This window comes from Phascolarctos cinereus, unplaced genomic scaffold (genome assembly GCF_003287225.1).
Source record: "Phascolarctos cinereus isolate Bilbo 61053 unplaced genomic scaffold, phaCin_HiC Scaffold_5;HRSCAF=322, whole genome shotgun sequence".
Taxonomy (NCBI): Eukaryota; Metazoa; Chordata; class Mammalia; order Diprotodontia; family Phascolarctidae; genus Phascolarctos; species Phascolarctos cinereus.
The window spans coordinates 212,549,950-212,573,432 of record NW_027555958.1 but is presented as its reverse complement, the minus strand read 5'-3'; the positions used below and the strand labels follow the sequence as shown (position 1 = coordinate 212,573,432).

At 37.1% G+C, this 23,483-nt stretch overlaps 1 protein-coding gene across 1 annotated transcript in view; it reads right to left on the bottom strand.

Moving 5' to 3' along the window:
* COL21A1 (collagen type XXI alpha 1 chain) overlaps positions 1 to 23,483 on the bottom strand; it is a 235,160-nt gene that overhangs the window by 75,046 nt on the left and 136,631 nt on the right. The window contains exons 10-12 of the mRNA XM_078155308.1: positions 22,223 to 22,285; positions 4,308 to 4,361; positions 4,157 to 4,210 (exon numbers count right to left, since the gene is read on the bottom strand). Coding sequence (XP_078011434.1) covers positions 4,157 to 4,210; positions 4,308 to 4,361; positions 22,223 to 22,285 — 171 coding nt within the window. The remainder of the gene's footprint in view (positions 1 to 4,156; positions 4,211 to 4,307; positions 4,362 to 22,222; positions 22,286 to 23,483) is intronic.

The following is a 23,483-nucleotide window of genomic DNA, read 5'->3' as shown; positions in this document are numbered from 1 at the left end:
TAACTCCCATGACCTCCTCCTTTACTCCATCACAGCTACACCCAAAGATAGTCAAACATTTGATCAAGCCATTACTCCCAAAAGCTCATTTTTCTTGATCAAGAATGCGGATATTGGGGCAGCTAAGTGGCACAGTGGATAGAGCACTGGCCCCGAAGTCAGGAGGACCTGAGTTCAAATCTGGCTCAGACCAAACACATGACACTTACTAGCTGTGTGACCCTGGGCAAGCCACTTAACCCCAACTGCCTAATAATAATAATAATAATAATAATAAGAGACTGAGAAGGAGTAGCCAGAGAGGTAGGACTAGAACCAGGAGAGAGTAGGTAGTGTAGATGAGGAGGGTGTGTGCAGTGTTATCAATGGCTGTTAAAAAGTCAAGATGAAGAGGCAGCTAGGTGGCACAGGGGATACAGCACCGGCCCTGAAGTAAGGAGGACCTAAGGAGGACCTGAGTTCAAATCTGACCTCAGACCAAACACTTGACACTTACTAGCTGTGTGACCCTGAGCAAGTCACTTAACCCCAATTGTCTAGAAAAAGAAAAGTGGACATTCCTTTATCTAATCAATATCTCCTATGATTCTAGTTCTCCCTATGCCTTTTTCCTCCCAAATCTATTCTTTGTCTTCAGAGTGATCTAGAATCTCTCCACCCCTAAATATTTTACCAAGCCCATCACCCTGTTCTCACCACACTTTTCTCCCTTACAAATCTCAACCACTTAGTGAATGAATGAAAAGCAAATGGATGAAAAAGCATGAGCATTAGGATTATAAATACAAAAAGCAAAACAGTTCCTACCCTCAAGAAGCTTTCATTCTCATAGGAGAAGATAACATAGACAGGGGAGTAGTGGCCAAAGAGGAGTAGTATGGTCAGGGATATCAAAGGAATGATGAATAGAACTATAAGGCAATTAATTGACATTTACCTCCCATTGTTGTGTTTGATTGCTATTCCCAGAGCCGATGGAAATGGAGAATGACATGCCCAGTATCATGACATGAAGATTTCTGAGTAGTAGAGTAGTATGTCTAACCTGGGCTAGTTGTGGTAAACATTCACTAATCAGAAACCATGGCTCAGGGCAGGAATATAAGGCTAAAGGTGGAGGCTGCAGCAGGGTCATGGATCTGATCCAGGCTGGTTATGATGAATACTTACTAATCCAGTTCAATTCTTCACTCTCCTCTTCTCCCAAATCCCTTCTTCCGATTATGCCAAACCTCAACCTTGGAATGTTCCCACCATCTACTTCCTCCACTCCTATTTCTGTGCTGCTAAAAGAATCTGGGAAAGTACTGCAACCAAGCTGCATTGGTACATTCCAAAATTACTTTATCCAATCTCAATTGGGCCCTCACTACAGCAAGCAAATCTCTTTATTCCTCCTTAATGGATTCGCTATCTCAGTGATTCACAGTGTGATCTGGGGACCTGTGGAGTCCCAAGATTCTTTCAGGGTATCCATGAAGTTAAAACTGTTTTCATAATAAGAAGACAGTTTAACTTCTAATAGTAAATATTGATATATAACCCATATAAATGAAAGCCCTTTGGGGGATCATCAATAATACTTGAGTATAGAGGGGTCCCAAGACTAAAAAGTTTAATATCAATTATTCCATCCCATTTTCTACAACTTCGGCTCTTCAAAACCAGTCCTCCCATAGGACCCTTTCTTCATACCTGAAATGCTTGCCCCATACTTAACCAAAAATAAAAGAAAAAAATAAAGGCTTTCCACTGAGAACTCCCTCTTTTCCTCTACGTCTCATCTAACAATCTCTCCTCATCTCATAACCCCTGAAATTATCTTCCACCATTTCTTCATTTATTACATTCTCTGATGAAGAGGTAGCCCTTCTCACTAAAGCCAACCCATCTACATGTATCCTACATTTCATTCCCTCACAGCTTCTCCAGTAGAATGCCTCCATTGTCATCCTTTCTCTTTATCTAATCTTCTCTCTCTCCCAGTATGTTGGTTCCTTTCCTGCTGCCTACAAACACATCCAAGTATCCATCCCCAGCCTCAAAAACCTCTCAGTAGATCCTAACATTCTTGCTAGCTTTTATCATATAACTCTCCTCCCTTTTTTAGCTAAATTCCTTGAAAAATTCCTATACCCTTGGTGTCTCCATTTCCTGTCCTCTCCCTTTTCTTGCCCCCTCTCTTGCAATCTGGCTACTGATGTCTTGACTCAATTGAAACTGTTCTTTCCAGAATTAGCAGTGATTTCTTAACCATCAATTATAATAGCATCTTCTCAGTCCTCAACACCCTTGAACTCTCTGTTCAGTGTGATACTGCTGACCAGCTCCTTTCTAGATTCCCTGGATTTTTATGACAGTTTTTTTTTCCTGGTTTTTCTAGCTATCTAAACCAGGCCTGCACAACATTTGGCCTGAGGGCCACTCATGGCCCACCAAAGGATGTTGGGTGGCCTGCGAAAAATGTAGAAGATGTAAAACAAGCCTGCACAACCACTGCCCATGGGCTGCATACTGTGCAGGTCTGGTCTAAACTCTCCTCCATACCCTTTACCAATTCATCATCTAATAACCATGGGCATACCCCAAAGTTCAGTCTTGGGCTTACTTCTATTTTCTCTTGACACACTGTTTGATTGTATACAAGTAGCTCCTTTGGGTTCAATTCTAATCTTTATGTACATCAATACGCCCAGGCTTATTCTCTCTAATGAGCTCAAATTCTGTGTTGTCAACTCTCCACCAAATATCTCAAACTCTATAACCTGGAAACAACTCAAATTCAATATGCCCAAAACAGAACTGCTCTTCCCCTGAAAATCAAACTCTTCCAAATTTATTCATTTTTGTTAGAGCACAAACATCCTTCTAGGATGCACAGGTACACAACCTTAGTATCACCCTTGACTCCTCACATATCCAATCAGGGGCAAATTTTGTCATTTTTATTTTTGAATTTGTCCCTTCCTCTCTAGTCATATTACCATCATCCTAGTCATCACTTCTCCCTCACTATTGCAATAGCCTCCTATTTGGTTTCCCCGGCTCAAGCTTCTCCCCATTTCAATATATTATCCACACTGGTGCCGAAGTGATTTTCCTAAAGTGCACTTCATAGATGCATGCTGAATTCATGAATTTTTGACTACATAGATGATCATCCATGGTGTATGACATTTAGTTCAAAAGAATTTCATTACCTGACAGCTGGGACAGATGAGCCAAAATTCATTTTTGTAACACAGCTACATGTCTATAAAGTCACATGCTGGTATTAAAAATGTTAAATTAAAAAAAATCTTCAAAGGAGATATACAAACTAACACAAAAAAGCACACACCTCCCACATTTGAACTACAAGTATTTGTTGTTGTTACTTACATGCTCCAACTCTGAACTATCTTCTAACATCCAGCTTCATTTCTCTAACTGCTTATAATACATTTCCACCTCATTGTTCCATGGGTGCTTCAAATTCAGTCTATCGAAAACCAACCTTAGTATTTTTCCCCTAAAACCTTGAATCATCTTCTTTTGATTTCACTAAATCTATCAGTCGCAGTACATTCACAGTTTTCCACATGCTAAATCTTGTTGCAATCTCTTGGCTTTTCCCATTAAAATATCCTTACCTATCCAAACCAGTTCATTTTCATCATCAAAAGCCTCACTCTTAAAATATTATCAGAGTAGAATACATTGGGCACTGGAGGGATGTTTCTCCTGCCAACAGGGGAATACCATAGCCTAAATCTAACTCTATAAATAAAGGTATAACTTGCCTTATCCAATCAAGATGTTTCTTGGAAATTGCAGGGATTGAATTTTTTAAATGATGCCATAAGATAAATTTATTAGGGATGAGAAGTATTTCAAGAAAGCCAAAAGCAAATCTGTTTTAGATAAAGAATCTTTTAAAAAATAAATTATAATCCTCAAATGTGTCTGTTCTTAAATTGAGATGTGTGTGTGGTAGATTATTTTTAAAAGAGGGACAGCCATTCTTAGGAAAGAGGTATAAAAATGCTTACAAAGCAAAATAATAAGATATATAGATATAGATATATAGATATTAAGTCTGAAGCCCAGGCTATTTATGAGACATTAAAAAGAATTAAAAGTCACCAACTGCTACAAATATAAGAAAGCTATTTACCTTATTACCACCTCTTCCTGGTTCTCCTTTGTAGCCTGGTAATCCACGGGCTCCCTAAATTAATCATAAAATTAAACCTGGTTATTTACTTTTTTTAAGTTTTTTTTTAAAAATAAGATTATTTTTAAATACCTAAAGCCTGATCACATACTTGAATCCCTGGTGATCCTGGAATACCTGGACTTCCTGAAATTCCTTGATATCCCTATTTTTTAAAAAAAGGAAAAGAATTTATAATTCATTATATTCCCACATATATTCTTCCATCTCAGGATTTCTTGGGATTTTCTCCCTGTTTCATATATTTCCTTATATAGCACTGCACACCCCTCCTCAACTCATTTCTTTAGATTTTTTTACTTACTGGCTGCTTGTGAGTCTGGGGAATTAAGGAATCAAATGCCTTCCCCCACCCCGAGATTTCTTAGAATCTATTTTTTTCTTTTTAAGATTTAAAATTCAAAGTTTTAAGGTTTTACAATATTCTGGCTAAAACAGGTATCTAGAAATGTTGAAATTTAAAATGCAGGCTTTGTGTTTACCATAATCATTAGAAAGAACACTAAATATCCTTTGAAATTAGCTAGGCTTGCAGATAAAAGCATCTAAAAATAACTATCATAGGAACACTTTAAAAGAAAAAAAAATTACCCACTTAAAGATTTAGGAAATAGAATCAGTGAAATATGCTTTACATCATTTTATTGATGAATATCAAATTTCATGCCCAGAGTAAAATAATCATTATTATTCTTCAGACCAAGCCTATAAATCAGTTTGGATTGCTCATAACGAGATGCAATCTATTAGATTGCTAATATTGCATTACTCTATAGATTTATATAGAGCCTACTGAAGGCTTCCTACTGATACATGGAATTCAGCATCTATAGACCCATATACCAGGCTCTGTCCCTAATCAGGTTTAATTCCTCCAGGTTCAATCTGGCTGAGCAAAAGTTTCCATTTCCAACGTTCTACCAAAACTCTTCTCATTAAGGTCCAGTTTTTCATCACCTATCAAATAGCCTCTTCTCTGTTTAGTACAATACAGTGGAAAACCTACTGGCTCTGGAATCAAGGTCCTGTGTTCATACCACACCTTTGATGTTTCCTAACTTTCTGACCTTTGGTAGGTCACAAATCTTCTTTTGACTCAGTTTCCTTATCTGTAAAATTAATGAGTTAGACCAAATGCCCTCTGCGGTCCCTCCTGACTCTAGACCTATGATCCCAGGCATGATACAATTTCTCATGCTTATTACCTCGGTAACCTTGGGGAAATCATTTCCTTTCCTTAGGCCTCAGTTTCCTCATTTGTAGAAGCTAGTCGAACCAAATGACCTGTGAGGTCCCTCCCAGCCCCATGCCTGTGATCCTACTTATGATACCATTTTTGGTGTTTACTATCTGTGTAACCTTGGAGAAATCACTTAATCTCCTTGGGCCTCAGTTTCCTCATCTGTAAAATGAGTGAGTTGGACCCATGACCTCTGAGGTCCCTCCCTGGCTCTAGACCTATGATCCTATGATGCCATTTCTGATGCTTATTACTTGGTTAACCTTGGGCAAATCATTTAATCTCCTTTGGTTTCAGTTTCTTCAATTGTAAAATGAAAGGATTGGATTAGGGGAAGCCCCTTGGAGATATAAATCAATGATCCTATTTACTGTAAATTTTAACTGGCTCTGATAGCACTGACTTCATTCCCCTTCAATTTATTTTCTAGTTTTAGTTCCAGGGACATCCTAATTATCTAGTTCTTTTATTATACCTCTCAGCATTCTCTCAAGGTTTCTTTTTTGACCCTTCTCACAATCCAGAAAGCATGATTGTTATGCAAGGGTGAGTCTCAGACACATCCTATCCCTCCTCTCCCCCCATTTACTCCCTACCAAGGTATTTCATCAATTAGCATACTTCCAGTTTTTACCTTCACATTGACTACTGCGAAATGCACAGCACCAAAATGCAGCTCATAACTGACATTGTCTCATCCATATCCGTACAAATTCACAGAATAATAGCATCAACACAGGATCATAAGGCCCTCTGATTCCAAAGCCACAAGTTATTCCTTTTTCAATGACTCTGCAGCTCCATCTCTGCTTCCCAGAGCCCAAAACCTAGGCTGATTTCTAAAAATCTCACAGACTTACTCTGTGATACTCAGACTGCCAAACCTCTTTGCCTGCAGATTCTCCTCCACATATTCCATCTTTTATACAGAGGCAGCTAGGTGGTGCAGTGGGTAAACTGCACCACCTAACTGCTTCTGGAGTCAGGAAGATCTGAGTTCAAATCCTGCCTCAGCTACTTATTAGTTGTGCCACCCTGGGTCAGTCACTTAACCCTTACCTGCCTCAGTTTCTTCATCTGTAAAATGAGGATAATAATAAAACCTACTTTCCAGGTTTGAAATGGGGATAAAATGAGATATTTGTAAAGCACTTTGAAAACCTATATTATTACAATAAAGCAATAAGAATTATCTGTAAGGGAGTAGTTCTAATTATATTATTTTGAAAAGCCTCAAAATGATGCCAACTTGATAACTGCACCCCAAAAAATCTTCTAATAGTGAATTTTAAGGCCTTGTATTTGTTGACAAGGGCAACTAGGTGGCACTGTGGATAAAGTGCCAGGCCTGGAGTCAGGAGGCCTCATCCTCCTGAGTTCAAATCTGGCCTTAGACACGAACTGTGAGACACTGGGCGAGTTACTTAACCCTGTTTGCCTCAGTTTCTTCATCTGTAAAATGAGCTAGAGAAGGAAATGGTAAACCACTCCAGTATCTTTGCCAAGAAAACCCCAAAAGAGGTCATAGAGTCAGACATGATTGAAATAACTGAACAATAATTTGTTGACACCCTTATTTCCACATGTGATTAGTTTAAAGGATCACTGAATTTCAATGTTGGAAGAGAAGTTACTTAGTTCAAGTCATATCTTATTAAAAACCCCTTCTATAAATATATCTAATAAGTAGTAATTAACACTTACCAAAAGTTTTCTTTTAAGGGCCAACCCACCACCTGTGAGAAATTCTGTTCCATTTTTTGCTGTTTCTAATTTTTAAGAAGCTTTTCTAAATACTGAGCTTCCTTTCTGCAACTTTCACCAGTTACTCCTGGTTCTGCCCTCTGGAACCAATGAAAACAGGACCTTTTGGTTTCATAATATGTAAATCTCGGGTGAATTCCAGACATCTGCAGTAGGACCAATAGAACACTGAATGGTGCCCTTGCACATATTCTCAGGGTGTGAATAAGACCAAAAATAACTGAACACAGTTGCAATTCATTTAAAAATCCATACAAAATAATCCATCTTTTTTATCTACAGTATCACAGTCAACAATATTTTTTTAAAGCTATCCAGAGTTAAACTAAGAAAAACATCACCCTACTGGCAGCACAACTGAATATAAAAATCTTTTTTTTTCAGTCTTGTCCAACTTTTTGTGACACCATTTGGGGTCTTCTTGGCAAAGATAATGGAGTGGTTTACCATTTCCTTCTCTAGCTCATTTTACAGATGAAGAAACTGAGGCAAACAGGGTTAAGTGACTTGCCCAGGGTCACACAGCTAGTAAATGTCTGAGGACAAATTTGAACTTACGTCCTACAGATCCCTACAGATGAGTCTTTCTGACTCTAGGCTCAGGACTCTATCCACTGCACCACCTAGCTGCCCTACATATATTCAAAAGTACTGAAGTAATATACTAGGGAAATGTTTGTTAGGCCTGGCTATGCCACTAACTGACTTTCTAACATTGACCACATAAGTCAATCAATGCCTCTGGTACTCAGCCTCCTCATCCATAAAACTTGCAGGGTACATTACATTGTAGGATCATAAATTTAGAGCTGGAAGGGAGCTTAAAGGCCTTGAAGTCAGACCCCCTCATTTTACACCTGAGGAAACTGAGTCAAAGAAAGGTTAAAGGATTTGCCTAGAGTCACACAGCTGGCAAGTATCTGAGGCAGAATTCTGCCTCAGGTCTTTCTCACTACATGCTTAGAAGTCCAAATTTCTTTCTAACACTAACATTCTATATAGTTTGTTAAACATAAAATATAACAACCATTTATTAAGCATTTATTACGTACCAAGAACTGTCCTAACTGGGGATACAGAGAGAAAATCAAGATAGTCCCTGCTTGCAAGAGACTCACACTTTAATGGGGGAGGGGGGAAGAACAATTAATATAAGAGGGAAACCAGCTCTCACATGAGGAAAGATGTTCTACGTTATTCTAAGTAGAAATTATATAATATCTTTCCCAATATGTGGCAAATATAGAAAAGCACAGATGATTTTGAAAAGCCCAATTAAATACTTCATAACATCAGGTACTGGGGTTGTGGTCTAGTGGCTAGCACCCTACTTGTAAATTAAGTTTTACTGAGTTAAAAGGCCATAGTTTGATTCCCCTGTAAAGTTTGTCAGAAAGAGTATCCCATTTGCATCCTTCAAATTTTTTTTCTTTATTGTTCTTCCTTCATTCTGGAAGAGGACCAAGGATATTATGAGGGTGGTGTCTTGATTTGTGTGTGAATTGGAGTTAAGTGAGGCAGAGCTACCCAAAATCATCAGCCTTACTCTCTCCTCCAGAATCATGGAAGGCCAGAGGCAAGACATAAGTTAAGATGACTGGTGATGGCCCAGGGTACGGTGAATGGCTTTGGCCTTTCTAAATTAAGGTCTCTAAAGGTCTTAGTCTGGGGCAGCACCCCTTCAATGACTAAGGGCTATGGCTTAATTTATCATCACAAAAATATCAATCTGGGAGGAAAAGACCCTCAAAGTTTCCGGCCAGAATAGAAAACAACTGCTACTTATATCAAGGAAAGTAATATATTTCCAAGGCAGCAACTGTAGTCAGTATCAGCTGACTGAAATTTTCCAGGTTGAGATGTTATCCCCCAGGAGTTCAAGTTAGCCCCTAGGACTCCTCCACTGTCCAGCTCTGTACAAGTAAAGGACATAGATGGTCCTATGACAATCACAGGGACAGTGGGGTCTCTCTCAGTTATTTTTGGCAAGATTCTTGCCAAAGTCCTCTTTAATAGACTGATTCGTCACCTGGAAGATGTTCATCTACCTGAGAGCCAGTGTGGCTTCAGAAAGGGCTTAGAAACAGTTGATATGCTGTTTGCTACCCGACAATGCCAGGAGAAATGCCAAGAGCAGAAAAGAGGTCTGTACACAACATTTGTAGATCGGACCAAGGCCTTTGATATTGTCAGTCATGATGGCTTATGGAAACTTATGTCAAAATTTGGTTGCCCAGAGAAGTTCATCAGTATTGTACATCAATTTCATGACAGCGTGCTTGCCCAGGTTTTGGATAATGGACAATGCTCTTGCACTTTCCCAGTCACCGATCAAGTGAAACAAGGCTATGTGTCTGCTACCAGTTTTTTAGCCTGATGTTTTCAGCCATAACTGCATCAAATTCATCTACCGTACTGATGGTAAATTCTTCAACTTGAAAAGGGTACAAATCAAGACCAAAGTGGAGGGAGTGTTGGTGCATGATTTTTTTTTTTAATTTGCAGATGATTGTGCACTCAATGCAGCCTCTGAAGCTGAGATGCAACAAAGTAGGGATTGATTCTCTGATGCTTATGCTAATTTTGGCCTAACAATTAACACCAAGAAAATACAGGTGCACCATCAGCCAGCACCACACCATCCATACATGGAACCATCAGTTACAGAAAATAGAGAAGTTTTAAATGCTGCAGATAAGTTCACTTACCTTAGCAGAATGCTTTCCAGGGATGTACACATTGATAATGAGGTTGATGCATGCATTGCCAGAGCTAGCTGAGTATTTAGAAGGCTCCAAAGGAAAGTGTGGGAGAGAAGAGATGTCAGTAGACTGACTACCAAACTGAAGTTCTACAGAGCTGCTGTGCTGATCTCATTGTTGTATGCCTATGAAACCTGGATAATATACCAGCACCATGTCAGGAAACTGAGTCGCTTCCATTTGAAGTGTCTTAGGAAGATTCTGATGATCACCTGGCAGGATAAGATAGCAGACACTAAAGTCCTTTCTTGATCTAAACTTCCAAAGCATTCCAATTCCACTGCAGAGAGTGCAACCCCTATAGGCTGGCCATGTTTTTCAGATGCCAAATAGATGCTTGCCTAAAAGACTATTTTACAGAGAACTCACACAGAGCAAGAGCTCTTAAGGTGCTCAGGAAAAGTGTTACAAGGATACTCACAAGGTTCCTCTTAAGAACTTTTTACTGTGACATTTGAGACACAGACACAGGACTACCCAGTGTGTTCTTGTCAGAGAAGGTGCTATGCTCTACGAGCAAAGCAGAACTGAAGTAGCTCAAAAGAAATGCAAGCTGCACAAATTTAGAGAATCCACCCCAAATGTTCACATGGACTATTTGTGCCCGACCTGTGGTAAAGCATTCCAAGCTCGTATTGGTCTGATCAGCCACAGTCAGACACACTGTAACTTGACTCTAACATAGTGATGTCATTTTGGTCCCCTTCGAGAACAAAGGACAACAACCATCTGCAATAATAAGTCGTAAGAGAAAATAAACGTGAATGAAGTTCCTCAAAGGAAGCTGTTATGAAGAAATCCCCTGCAGATGTAAAAGCTCAAGAAGAGAATGAATAACCACCTGGCAGGAATAAGGAAAAAGGGATTCCTTCATTAGGAGAGACACTAGATTAGATGACCTCTGAAGTCCATTTCTGTTCTAGAACACACTAAAACTGGGTTATGAAACAAAAGAGAGAGTGTAGAAGATGTCCTGGTGCCCATCCTACCAGAGAGTCTGGTGTGTCTGTACTTTCTCTGCATTAGGCAGCTGTGTAACCATGAAGAAACCATTTAACCCACCCTGGGAAGAGAAGTGACCTCTAAGGCTCCCTCGACCTCTAAAATACAATTATTCCAAGGTTATTGACAAAGGTCAGATTTCCAGACTACATGTTTTTTTCCCTAAAAAAATGCTAAGCCAGAAGCTTTATTTCTTATATTTAAATGAATCTTTTAAGGAACATCCAGTGATATATGGAAATTTTCCTCCTATAGAAGTAAAGTACTTACTCTATAATCTCCACAAGGACAAGGACCATGTCTCATTTAAACTTTTTTATTTTACTCACTGCCTCCCACAATATTCAATATGCAGTAAGTGTTCGATGTTTGCTGAATTGAATGGGAGCTAAATCTGATCTATTTATTATATGGGGCATGGTTAAGGAAAAGTAAATATGAGCTAGACTATGTCCTACCTCACTTATGACTCATGCCATGAACTATGGCAGATGACTAATCCCATTATCTTTCATCTTCTCCATGAGGAACATTTAATGTCTTCCTAAAAAATGTATCAGATCACAAATATAAGGCTTTGACATCAAGGGGAATTTGGAGCATGGGTGTATAAAAGAATTCTGAAGAATGTTATTCTGCAAACTGTCATTTAGCCAGGCCTTTGAAAATGCCACACCTAGGCATCTTCATCATTTAATATTCATCCAACATACAAAATAGACTAGTGTTAAATTATGGGAAGGAGAGAAGCCACTGAAACACATCAAATTGATATCATTTTCCAATTTTTTTTTCTTGAAACCACTGGAATGGCTGTACACAACACAGATAACAATTGCTGACCTCCAGTTTTTTTATCTCTAAACGTCTATTGGACCTCTCAAATTGGATGTGCCAAAAACATTTTAAATTCAACATGTCTAACATGAATTTATTATATTTCCCTACAAAACTCTACCTTCTTACCCTTACTAGTTACCATACCACCATCTTCCCAGCAACACATTATTGCAATCCAGGTGTCTTCCTTGATTCCTCAGTTTCTCTCCTCCCTCTCCCCACCCCACAACCCATGTTCAATCTGTTGCCAAGGTGTGTTATTTCTACCGTTATAACATCTCTTGTACATGCCTCCTTCTCTCCTCTGACGTTGCCATCCAGGTGTAGGACCTCATCATCTCACACTTAGACTATGGCAATAGCTTGCTGCTGGGTAGTCCATCCTAAGTCTCTCCCCACTCCAGTCCATCCTTCTCTCAGCTGTCAATGTGATCTTCCTAAAGTACAAGTCTGATTCATGTCATGCCCCTGCTCAATAAATTCCAGTGGCTCCCTATCAAATATAAGATCCTCAGTTTGGTATTCAAGGCCTTTCACAACCTGCCACCCTCAAAGTTTCCAGTCTTATTACACCACCTCCCCGCCCAACCTCATACTCTGGGATCTAATGAAGTTGGCTTCCTTGCTATTTCTAGAACTTCTGACTCTTGGCATCTTCACTGGTTATCCCTCCATATCTAGAATCCTCTCCTTCTTTATCTCCTTCTCCTAGCTTCCCTGGTTTCCTTCAAGTCCCAGTTGAAATCCCACTTCTTACAAAAAGCCTTTTCTGATCCTCCTCCATTCTAGCATCTTTCCTGTGTTAATTATTTCCAATTTGTCCAGGATATAGTTTCTTTGTACGCTGTTTGCTTGTTGTTTCCTCCATTAGGCTGTAAGTTAGTATTGTCTTTTGTCCTTTTTTTATGTAGGTCCAGCAGTTAGCACAGCATCTGGCAAATAGTAGGTGCTTAATAAATGTTTATTCACTAACATTTATATAGCACTTTAAAGTGTGCAAAGTACTTTACATATATTACCTCATTTGAACTTCACAACCCTATGAAGTCAGTAGTCTTACTACTTTCATTTTGAGACTTGGAAATAAGGCCTAGAGAGGTTAAGTGACTTGCCCAAGGTCACATGGCAAACTAGTAAGTGCCTGAGGTGAAATTTGAACTGAACTTTTCCTGACACCAAATTGAGAATGCTTGTCATCACAGCACCGAGCTACTATTACTTGCAACTAGGAAAATAACAAAAGCTTATAGTGGGGTGGATTCTTAAAAATTTTGTAGAATAAAAATGACAATAATCATTCATTTTATGAGCTAGGGGAAATATTAACATTGATAGTAATTAAAGTAAAAAGTAAAGTAAAAAAAATAGTCCAAGCTGGGGGCCCAGGGCAAACAACCAAGAAAAATTGGATACAATTGAGAAAAAAAAATTGAAGTTTAATATCAAGGGGGGAAATGGCTAGTAGGGAGCTCAGTTCTATGCAAAAACTCATAACAAAAATGACTAAGCTATGTATTAAAACTAACAAATAAGAAGGTGCTTTCATATATCTAAATTTTATTGCTCTAATGTTATAGTCCCACAAAAGGCAATGCCTCCTTTCAGCTACACTATATTTTGGTTACATTAGTTTACTGAAGTGTGGCATGGTATGATTTTAACTTTTGTATGAACTTTGATTCATTAGAGCCGCTAAACATGAATTTTTCCACTTTTGTCAATATTAGTGGTTCAAAATCTCCACTCTCTATCCCAATTTCTGAGAAATTTCTGTAAAGTCTTTTCCATGTTCACAGAAAATCCCTTTGTCAATGACTCACTTTCAGGAAAAAGCTTCTCACTGCCAAATTGTAGGGTTGAAAAAAATACAGAATCAATTTAATTTTCCTTTGTGATTCATTATGTTACAATCCTCCAGAGAATATGTATAGCACTGAAATGGAAACCAAAAAAAACCAAATCTTCAAACTTGCAAGAACTACAATCACTTGTGAAAGCCATTCTTAATCACAGTATTGATATAGCATATAAATCTTCTTTTGAAATTCCTTGATTACTTAAAATGTGGACAAAATTTTCATTATCTTAAATATTCTATACTGAGAAGTGCAAATAAATCATAATATCAAAGCACAATTTTTAAACATTTCACCTTTCCTATTTAATGTGTTCTCAAGAAAAAGATAATCAGCTGAACTTTTAAAATGGAAGAATGATATTGAATTTCCTTTATTGTTTAATGATATCTGCATTGAAGAGCAATCCCAATAGTCACATCAGCCTTTGGCAATAGCCAGATTTATTAAGCAACAAATCAGATAGCTGTGACTATACCATAAATTCCAATGCAAGTTCATATTGATAAATCACATGTTTTTAGTTCTATAGAGGAGTATAATACTAGCAACAGAATGAATCTACTTAGATATTCAGTAATTATTTGGACATGACATAATGAAACAAAGTAAAATTAAAAAAAAAACAACAGTCCTGTCTTTTATGGCCCCCTTATACAAGGATGGCAGCAGAGTAGTAAAAACAGGATCAGCTTATACTTAACAAATCACATAGTTTTTGACTACTCACAAACCTTAATCTGGTTGTTGATACCCATAATTGTGACTTATCTAAATTAAATCTATAAGCAGACATGCTGCTTAAGGAATTGAATCACGTCAAAGTTGCCATGAAGTGAATCATATCAATCCCGACATTCTTATTATAAACAAATCCAGAAAAAAAAATAGGGATGTTACAGCTCATATGCTCTACTTGGAATAGCAAAAAATAAATAAATTAATTAATTAATTAAATGGCAGAATTGGTTTTGTTGTATGACTAAAGGCAAAAAGAAATATCATTTCATGACACATTTGGTCATTTCTTATTATAGTGCACATGATCAATGTTTGTAGAAAGATCACAATGAACATAGCTACAATTTACATACAAATGTTAGTTGCAAAGGAAAAAGGGGTTGAGGAATTCGAAAAATAAGCAAATCGACATATACTTTTATGTCAGGTGACTTAAGTGCAAAGATGCCAATGAGTGATGATGGCAAAGAATTAGAGAACGTGGGTCAGGAATAAGGAATGAGAGAGAGCGAAGACTTATAAACTACACAGAAGTCTATCTCCTCTACATCATTAATATTTTCCTTAAAAAAAATGGTAACTTAGATAAAAGACATGCTAACTGATAGCAAAATAAGTGAAAAGATTATGTTTTACTAGTAAGAAAAGACTCATTATTGATATGGTAGTCATTACCCTTGAATAAGTTGTCTGTATATAGTCAAACCACACATTTGTTAGAGAAAAAACCAGTACAAGAACATAAAAATAAAAATGAGAAAAATAATACAACATACAATTGAAATCACATTCCCAGTGCTTAGCACAGTACTCTGACACATAATAAGCACTTAATAAACACATGTTAACTTGAAAGAAATAACAAAAAAGCTTTTCTGACAGAATATGGAAGGGCACAAATATGTAGGATGAGATGTTATAATAACATTATGACCAACCTATGAAATTATCTATTGTTTTTCTTTTCACAGCTATACTACCGATTACCTTGAACTATCAATTAAGCATGACTTTTAAATTTTACTTTCAGTTAGTCTCTCTGGTCCTATATGTCCTTATTTGTAAAATGAGGGGACTGGATCCAATGAGTTCTAAGTTCCTCTCCAGCTCTGAATTCAGGAATTCTATAGATGACAGTTTGAAAGAGAAAGAAAGAAAGAAAAGGAAAAAAATCAGAGTTAAATCCAAAATTAAATTTTTGCTTGGTTCTTTGTCACGGCTTTGTGCTAAAATGGCATAGCTGTTAATGCATTCAATCTCTAAGGCAATAGAGGTATCTGAGTGAGAAAAACAAACAAAAGGAAGGAAAGAGCCCTTCAGTTTTGGCTATAGGCATTTTCCTTACGGACATTACTATTTCTCCTAAATGGAATAACTTTCTATTAAAAGCCTAAATTTGGCTTTATCATGCATTCATATGAAAAGAGTTCAAATGGCTTGCAGAGGGGGATTGCACAGAACCAAATCCAAACAAAGCAGAATTCCCTTAAAATATGTGTATCCAAGTTTCCTCAGCCCAGATGGCTTTAATGGTCAGGCTAAAGGCTCCACCCACACCTTCCACTCCCTCAATGTGTTGGCCCTTGACTGTCACTAATGATACTCAGCTGTTTTGGCTCTTAGTTTCTTCCTGCCTGGCCACCCAACCTCACATCTCTTACAAGGGGAAAGATTTTTAAATGAACCTTTAAAAATGTGATTTCCAAGCTAAAACTATCCCAATAAACATAAAATTTCCAGATTATCTGGGTTTACCAAGAATAGAGTACCATGGACTACCACCCCATCACTTAGAAATTTTGTATTTATAGATATAGACTGACAACAAACCTATAATTTGAGCATAAATAATCCTGAATCAGTTGTAGTAACACCCATGTTCCTGTTATCAAATAACTATAGTACCCTCTACATGTAAAAGGGACAATTCATTAACACTCAAAAATCCATGGGAGATTCCCACTCACTCTGGGGATGCTATAGCTGTAATTCTCAAGAGAATGTAATCATTATCCAACACTGTGCATCACAAGAAAAGAAAAGAAGGAGAATTATATCAGATGACAGCTATCATCATGGGTATCTACAGTGGTTGTATTTTACTCTAAAAAACACATTTAAGGCGTGTCTTTTAGAAACTCAACCAGTTCAAGAGTAACCAGGTTCTTCAGGATTATAAGAGACAAAAGTACAGGTACATGGAATTGCTTTGACTCATGCCTGATCTTTGGTTTCCTTGATCCTGTGAGGCAATGAACTACAGTGAAAAAGGTGGGGGATATGCAGTCAAAGGACCCAGGCTCAAATCCCAGATCTGTCACTTATTGTCTAGAGGACTTTGAACCATTCATAGGACCATTCATCAAGTCTTGGCCTCATTCTGAGTCTATATTCCATAAGGTATTTAAATGGAGGTAGTGGGGAAAGGGAAAGAAATGTGTGAATCCTTCTGTCCTGTGAACATCCTGTGAATTGTAATCCACACAAACAGAGAAATCTTGTAACCCAAATTAAATAAATTTGCCCAACAGCTTTACCCAGGGGAATCAGAATTCCAAGAAGGGAAGAGGTGATGGCTCAGAACCCACACAATATCCCGAGAATCCTCAGGAGTGGTGTGATATTGAGATCAGAGTAAAACTTCTAAGGTCATTCCATACCAAACTGAGTCTAGGAGGTGCTTTTTTACTGACTGCTCAGTGGGAGCCATCTGATGACGCTTTTAAAAGTACCTAATGGCCCCTAGGTATTATCAAACCCTAGAAATAAGAACAATTTTCTATGGTCTTCATCCCTGTACCTGTATGATGAGGGAGACAAAAAGATTAGAGATTTACCAGATTTTATTTTCCTTGAAGGACAGAACTGAGATCCATGGTGCTGTGGTATTGGACATAGGTTGAACGTGAGTTTAAGTCCTAGCTGTAAAAGTTACTGCCTGTATGAATTTTAGCAAGTCATTTCGTTTAGAGATGGAAAGGACATTAGAGGTCATCCAGTCCAACCTCTTCATTTTAGAGATCAGGATACTTAGACTCAGAGCAGTGAAATGGCTTTGCCAAAAATTACATAATTTGTAGGCAGTAGAGCCAGGACTCCAACCCAGTTCTTCTGACTGTTGAGCTAGAGCTCTTTTCACTGCCTCACACTACCTCTCTTAGCCTCAGTTTCCTCATTTTTTAAAACGAGGAAGTTGGACTAGATGACCTCTACATTTTCTTGTTTCATTAAGTCAGAATTCTCTCTCTGTCTCTCTCTTTCTGTATATGTCTATATACATATGTATGTGTGCATGTGTTATATATGTATGTATATGCATAGTTTTCCTACATTGGCAAATAGCTACAAGACATCTATCAAGTCACTTTGTCTCTTTCTAAACCTCAAAAGTTTCCTCATTGAAAAATAAAGGACTTTGGCTGGATGATCTTTCTGCAAAGTCTCTAGCATAGTATCTTGTATGCTGTAGGTGCTCAATAAACATTTACTGGATCAGATTAAAACTGAATAGAGCTCTAACTAAATTTCCATGACTCCTTTTAAATTCATATTCTAAGCTGAGAACAATACAAATATATATGGATTTATTTAATTTTAGAAAGACCTCTTAATGAAATATATTCTAAAGATTCCTTTGAAAGGGAAACATGCAGGTTTCCTATAATATAGTCAATCAACCAACCAGCACTTATTAAGTGCCTACTATGTGAAGCAATATAAAGAAAACAGTGAAAGTCTGTGCTGTCAAAAAGCTGCCAATTCATTAGGAGAGAAAAAATATCCATACGTAGATACATAGAAAAAAGGTAAAAAGTAATTTGGGAAGGGCATTTGAAACTAGAAAAATCAGGAAAGTCTTCATGATGAAGGGAAATCTTAAGCTGAATCTTAAAGGAAAATAAGGTAAGAAAGGAGTGAGTACATTCTAGGAAAGAAAGAGAGGGGGGATGGAGAAAGGCAGAGAGACAGACAGATCGGGGGGAGAGAGGGAGAGAGAGAGAGAGAGAGAGAGAGAGAGAGAGAGAGGGAGAGAGAGGGGGGGGAGAGAGAGAGAATACAAAGACACAAAGACAGAGAAATAGAGCATTACCTATCAGGAACAGTAAAAAGGACAGTTTAGTCAGGTCTTTAGTCAGGATTGTACAAAGGAGTATCCTGGGTAATCAGGCTAGAAAGATGTGTTGGGGCCAGGCTTTGAAAGACATTAAATGGTTAATCAATAGTCAGTCAGTCAATAAGGATTAATTAAGTATTTAGAGGCACTACGCTAAGTGCTGGGGATACAATAAGAAATAGAAGGAGTCCTACCCTCAAGAAGCTCTCATTCTAATGAGGGAGACACCATGCAAAGAAATATGTACATATAATATGTATATCTATATCTATCTATCTATATCTATCCATCTATATATATATACACACACATATACATATATATTATATATACATGTATAATATATACACATATATACACACGTGTGTGTGTATATATACATACATATACACACACATATGTGTGTATATGTGTATACATATTATATATGTATATATTATATGTATGTGTGTGTATATATACATATTTCTTTACATGTATACATATATATACACATATATACATATATAACATATATACACACACATATATACACACACATATATGGAAAATTGGAGGTAGCCTTAGAAGGAAGGCAATAGCATTAAAGAGGACTAGAAGATGGGATATAAACATTACAATGTAAAGAATACAATAGCTTATAATAAATAAGACTGAAGATCACAGAAACAAAGTAAAATGAGTATTCACTGTTTAAATGTATTCCTCAGGGACACCTGGCACACAATACAGCTGCTGTGGTTTTTTTCTTTCTTAATTCGCCTCGGGAACAGGAGTAAATAGAAACAAACCATCTCTGCCACTTTTTGAAGCACTACTGACACTGTGTCAAAATGCTAAAGATATTAGAAAGCACTAATTAACATACAGAACATAAGGTTTTTAATAGAGGTATCAATAGACAAAGTCTATTAATTGTGGATAATAACAATGACTCACATTAATATAGCACTTACTATATGCCAGGCACTGTGCAGGCATATCATCTCATTCATGCTTCCTTGAATTTGATTCTCTTTTTGTGTGGAACTGAGGCAAATAGCGGTTAAGTAAATTGACTAAGGTCACAGAACTAGTATATGTGTGAGGTTAAATTTGAACTCAGGTCTTCCTTCCATCAGGCCACGTTTTATCCACTGAGTCACTCATCTTACCCATACTTCCTAAATAACACTGCAAGGTTCATATGCAGATATGCATAAGTTCATTTCCAGATGTCCACTTGCTCTTGATAGTGTGGTATTTAAAAAGGTTCAAGGGATATAATTTCTGGGCAATTTAATCATTTTGTTAATAATGCCAGCATTTTAATAAAAGGATGGTTATTTGGCCATCTCTCTCAGACCGAAAACCATCATGGCAGTGGGCTCAGGGTTTATATGCGCTTTTGGAAGAGGAGTATTTAAAAGGATGACAACCAGCTCTGACTGGTTAACAATCAATGAGAAGTCGACTTTACAAAGAGAAGTGGGCTTACTCCAATAAGAGGCTGAGGATGACATCATGTCACCCTTGGACTGAGAGACTATCTCTATACTGAGACCACCTCCAGCCTTGGACAATTTAGACAAAAGAGTCTATCTCCACCCAAGCTTGATTGTATGGAATTCACCTTAAACTCGAGATTCCTTGTAAGGCAGAGTGGGGTCCAGTAAAGAAAAGGTTAACTCAACCTTTAGAGACTGAGGACCTGAAATGAGAATGGAGAAATGGGGGAAATCTGAACTGCCCCAAATCAATGGTTATTAATAATTATTTCTCTCAACAGAAAGGACCTATACAAGATCCTGGACTTTAAAATAATGTTCAATTTTTTAAAATCTCTTCATTGAACTCAAAATCCTGGGAAGGAAATGAATTTTAAAAGAGTTTAGTGAACAAAGTAACTCTCCAAAAGACAAAAAGGACATATTAACCAAATTATCTTTTAATGGTCTGTTTTCAAACTACAAAAAAAATGCTTTAAAAAACAACACTATTCTGCTGTTGAAGAAAACTATCTCCCAATCAATGAAAATTCAATCTAAAAAGAATCCTGGATATTAAATCAAAAGACCTACACTCAAATCCCAACTCAATCATTTACTGTCTGGGTGACCTTGGGGAAGTGACTGAACATCTTAGTGCTTCTGTTTCCTCACCTATAAAATGAGAGAGTTAAACTAAATGATCTCTAAGATATCTCCCAATTCTGACATTTTGCAATTCTGTTAGATTTCTGATGACCAGCCCATTATTAATCCATTGTTATTTTACATGTGGATTTTTACATATACACATAAAGACCAAGTTCCTTTCATTAGCTAGCATCTTCAAATGAAATTAGAGACACCAACGGCAAAAGAACTCCAGGTTATAACAAAATACAAAAAAGAAAAATCCTTACAAGATTACAACATTTTTATAACTAGTGTTTATAGTGAAGAAAGGAAGGGGGTAGCATTTTGTGGTTTGTGGGTTCCTTCTTTTCTTTTGTGGATGGTGCCTGACTATATTAACATTAAGCTCCCAATGTTAATCAGAATTCCTTAAGACAAAATGTGCAAAGGGTTTCCCTGAGAAAGTGTGGTTGGTTGCTTGGACACATGTACAAATTTCAGGGAAATGAAGTATAACAAACTGTACTGAGTTAATAAACTGATAAAAAAAAATTTGGAAAAACTTAGTGTTAGGCTTCAAATTCAGCAGGAAGAAAAAGGCTATAACTTAACATGTCAACACATTAAAAAACACTTCAAGTAAAAAAGAAAATATTCATGTTTTCCTTGTGATTAGAGTATGACATTTCAGGGACCCCAAGGACCAGCTCTTTTCTAAGAAACACCCTCAGTTTGAAATATTTGCCTTTCTTACAAAGTTAGCTAGCCCCTAGATTGCATAGGATATATATTGTCAGTGAAACCTTCCTTTGAGGTTTGTGGCTTCCTACATTCATTTTGTGGTTTATATCTGGCTGTTTCAACAATAGGCTCTTAACATTAATCACAATGCTTTAAGATAAAATGTTCAAGAGTTGCTCCTTCCCCAGCACACTCTCTCTCTCACTTGGAAACACACACAGAGGCATCATTCAGAAAGCCAATGTCCTATATAATAGCAGTTTGGAAAGAATGGGAGAATCCAAATTCATCAGGGGAAAAAAAATAAGAAGTGATATATATCACCCAAAAAGCACATGTTCCTAATGAATTTTCCTGAAGTATTTTAAAAGATGATTTCTTTTGCAACTATCTTGAATTAATATCTTTAGTATGTCAAGATGTCCTATACCTTTCCACCAGTAAAATACACAGGATAGAAGACTCATTTGTAGATTTTATTCTTCAAAGTAAGTTTTCTTCTTTTAATCATGTATCCAAAAGAGTATAAATGTTTTTACAAGACAAATCAATAAGAAAGAATATTCTTGTGACATCTGAAACAATTTTAAATTTGTATTTATCCTACAAACTACCATCTAAATGAAGGAGAAAGCCATAAGAATAAGTAAAGCCATGGCACCATCTAGACTACATTTACACTATTGGAATGTGTATCAAAGATCAACAATATTTGGTAGGAGAAATGGAGACCTATGGGGGAAGAGATAAAGGGAAAAAAAGAAGGTGAAACATGACACTTAACAAAGTAATACAAAGCTAGTTTTACAATGACAGGACTATAGATGACTAAGCTTTTAGTACTCACAGGCTTACCATCTTGACCAGGCTGTCCTGGATAACCATGATTCCCAGGTTGTCCAGGGTCTCCCTTGAAAGACAAAAGTAAATAAATAAATCACAAAATAGCTATGTCCATCAGTATAACAAAAACCATAATGGAATTAATATGTCATTATGACAATCCAACCTCTGACCACTAACAAACCTGTGGCCTTCAAAGAATGGACAATAAGCCTGGGCATATTTTTTGGAAAATCAGTGACTATACCAGAGTATTACTACAGCCAGCATTTCAAGCCAGAAAGCTACCACTCACTCAATAATTTAAACAAAACAAAACAAAATCAAACAAAACAAAAAAGAATTAATGAGAATAAGACTGCACGTTTTTCTCCAATTCTGGTAAAGATTCATTTAAAAAGTAATAAGTTCTTCATCTCTCTTTTAGGAGCTTGGTTTGGGGCATTCTGCTGAAACTTACAAAAGCTTCTTTACATTCAATAAGTCCCTAAAAGGTCCCTGGAACACGTATAAGTGAATTAGAGTCACCTCCCCAGTATGTGGACCATTCTTTTGGGTAAGAAATCATTACTATACGGTCCAGTGATTAAACTTTAACTAAAGGCCTATAATGGCCAGAAAAGGCTGCATGAAGCCAATCTCCTTGTTCCAAAACAATTCTTTAGGCTACTGGCTAGAGTCCTGAAATGCAACAGAAAAAGTGAAAAGGGCTCAATTTATTTCAGAGTTATCAATGGAGATGTGAAATAGTATTTTAATGTACCATCCAATACTCCAAAGGGGCTTCAACAGAAAAAAAAATTACATTCATAAATCTGATGCAGAAAGAATAATTAAAAATCTAGAAACAACAGCTGAAAAATGCAAGTAATCTCTACCTGCTGGGATATATTTTGCAAATAAAATCTCCTTTTTACCAGTGGGAGAGATGAGAGAGGGAAATGAGATACAGAACCCTTTACTAGGGCAGTGGGAGTAGAGGTAAGATAATTGTACTTTTATGCTCCTGAGAAGACACTCAGTATGTGTGTGTGCATGTGTATGTGTAAGTGTACTTGTATTTGTTTGTGTTCCCTTCCTCCAGTTCCATAAGTAAAAACTTTCTAAAAGATACAAGGTTTGTCTTCCACAATGGCTCCCAAGGCATGGATCATTATTTTTACAATAGAAACACATGCCAGCAAAATTAACTTTCCTGCAACTTCATTAGCATTCAGAGAAATATTCTAATATTTAGGGGGGGAAAAAGAAAAAGGAAACCTTTC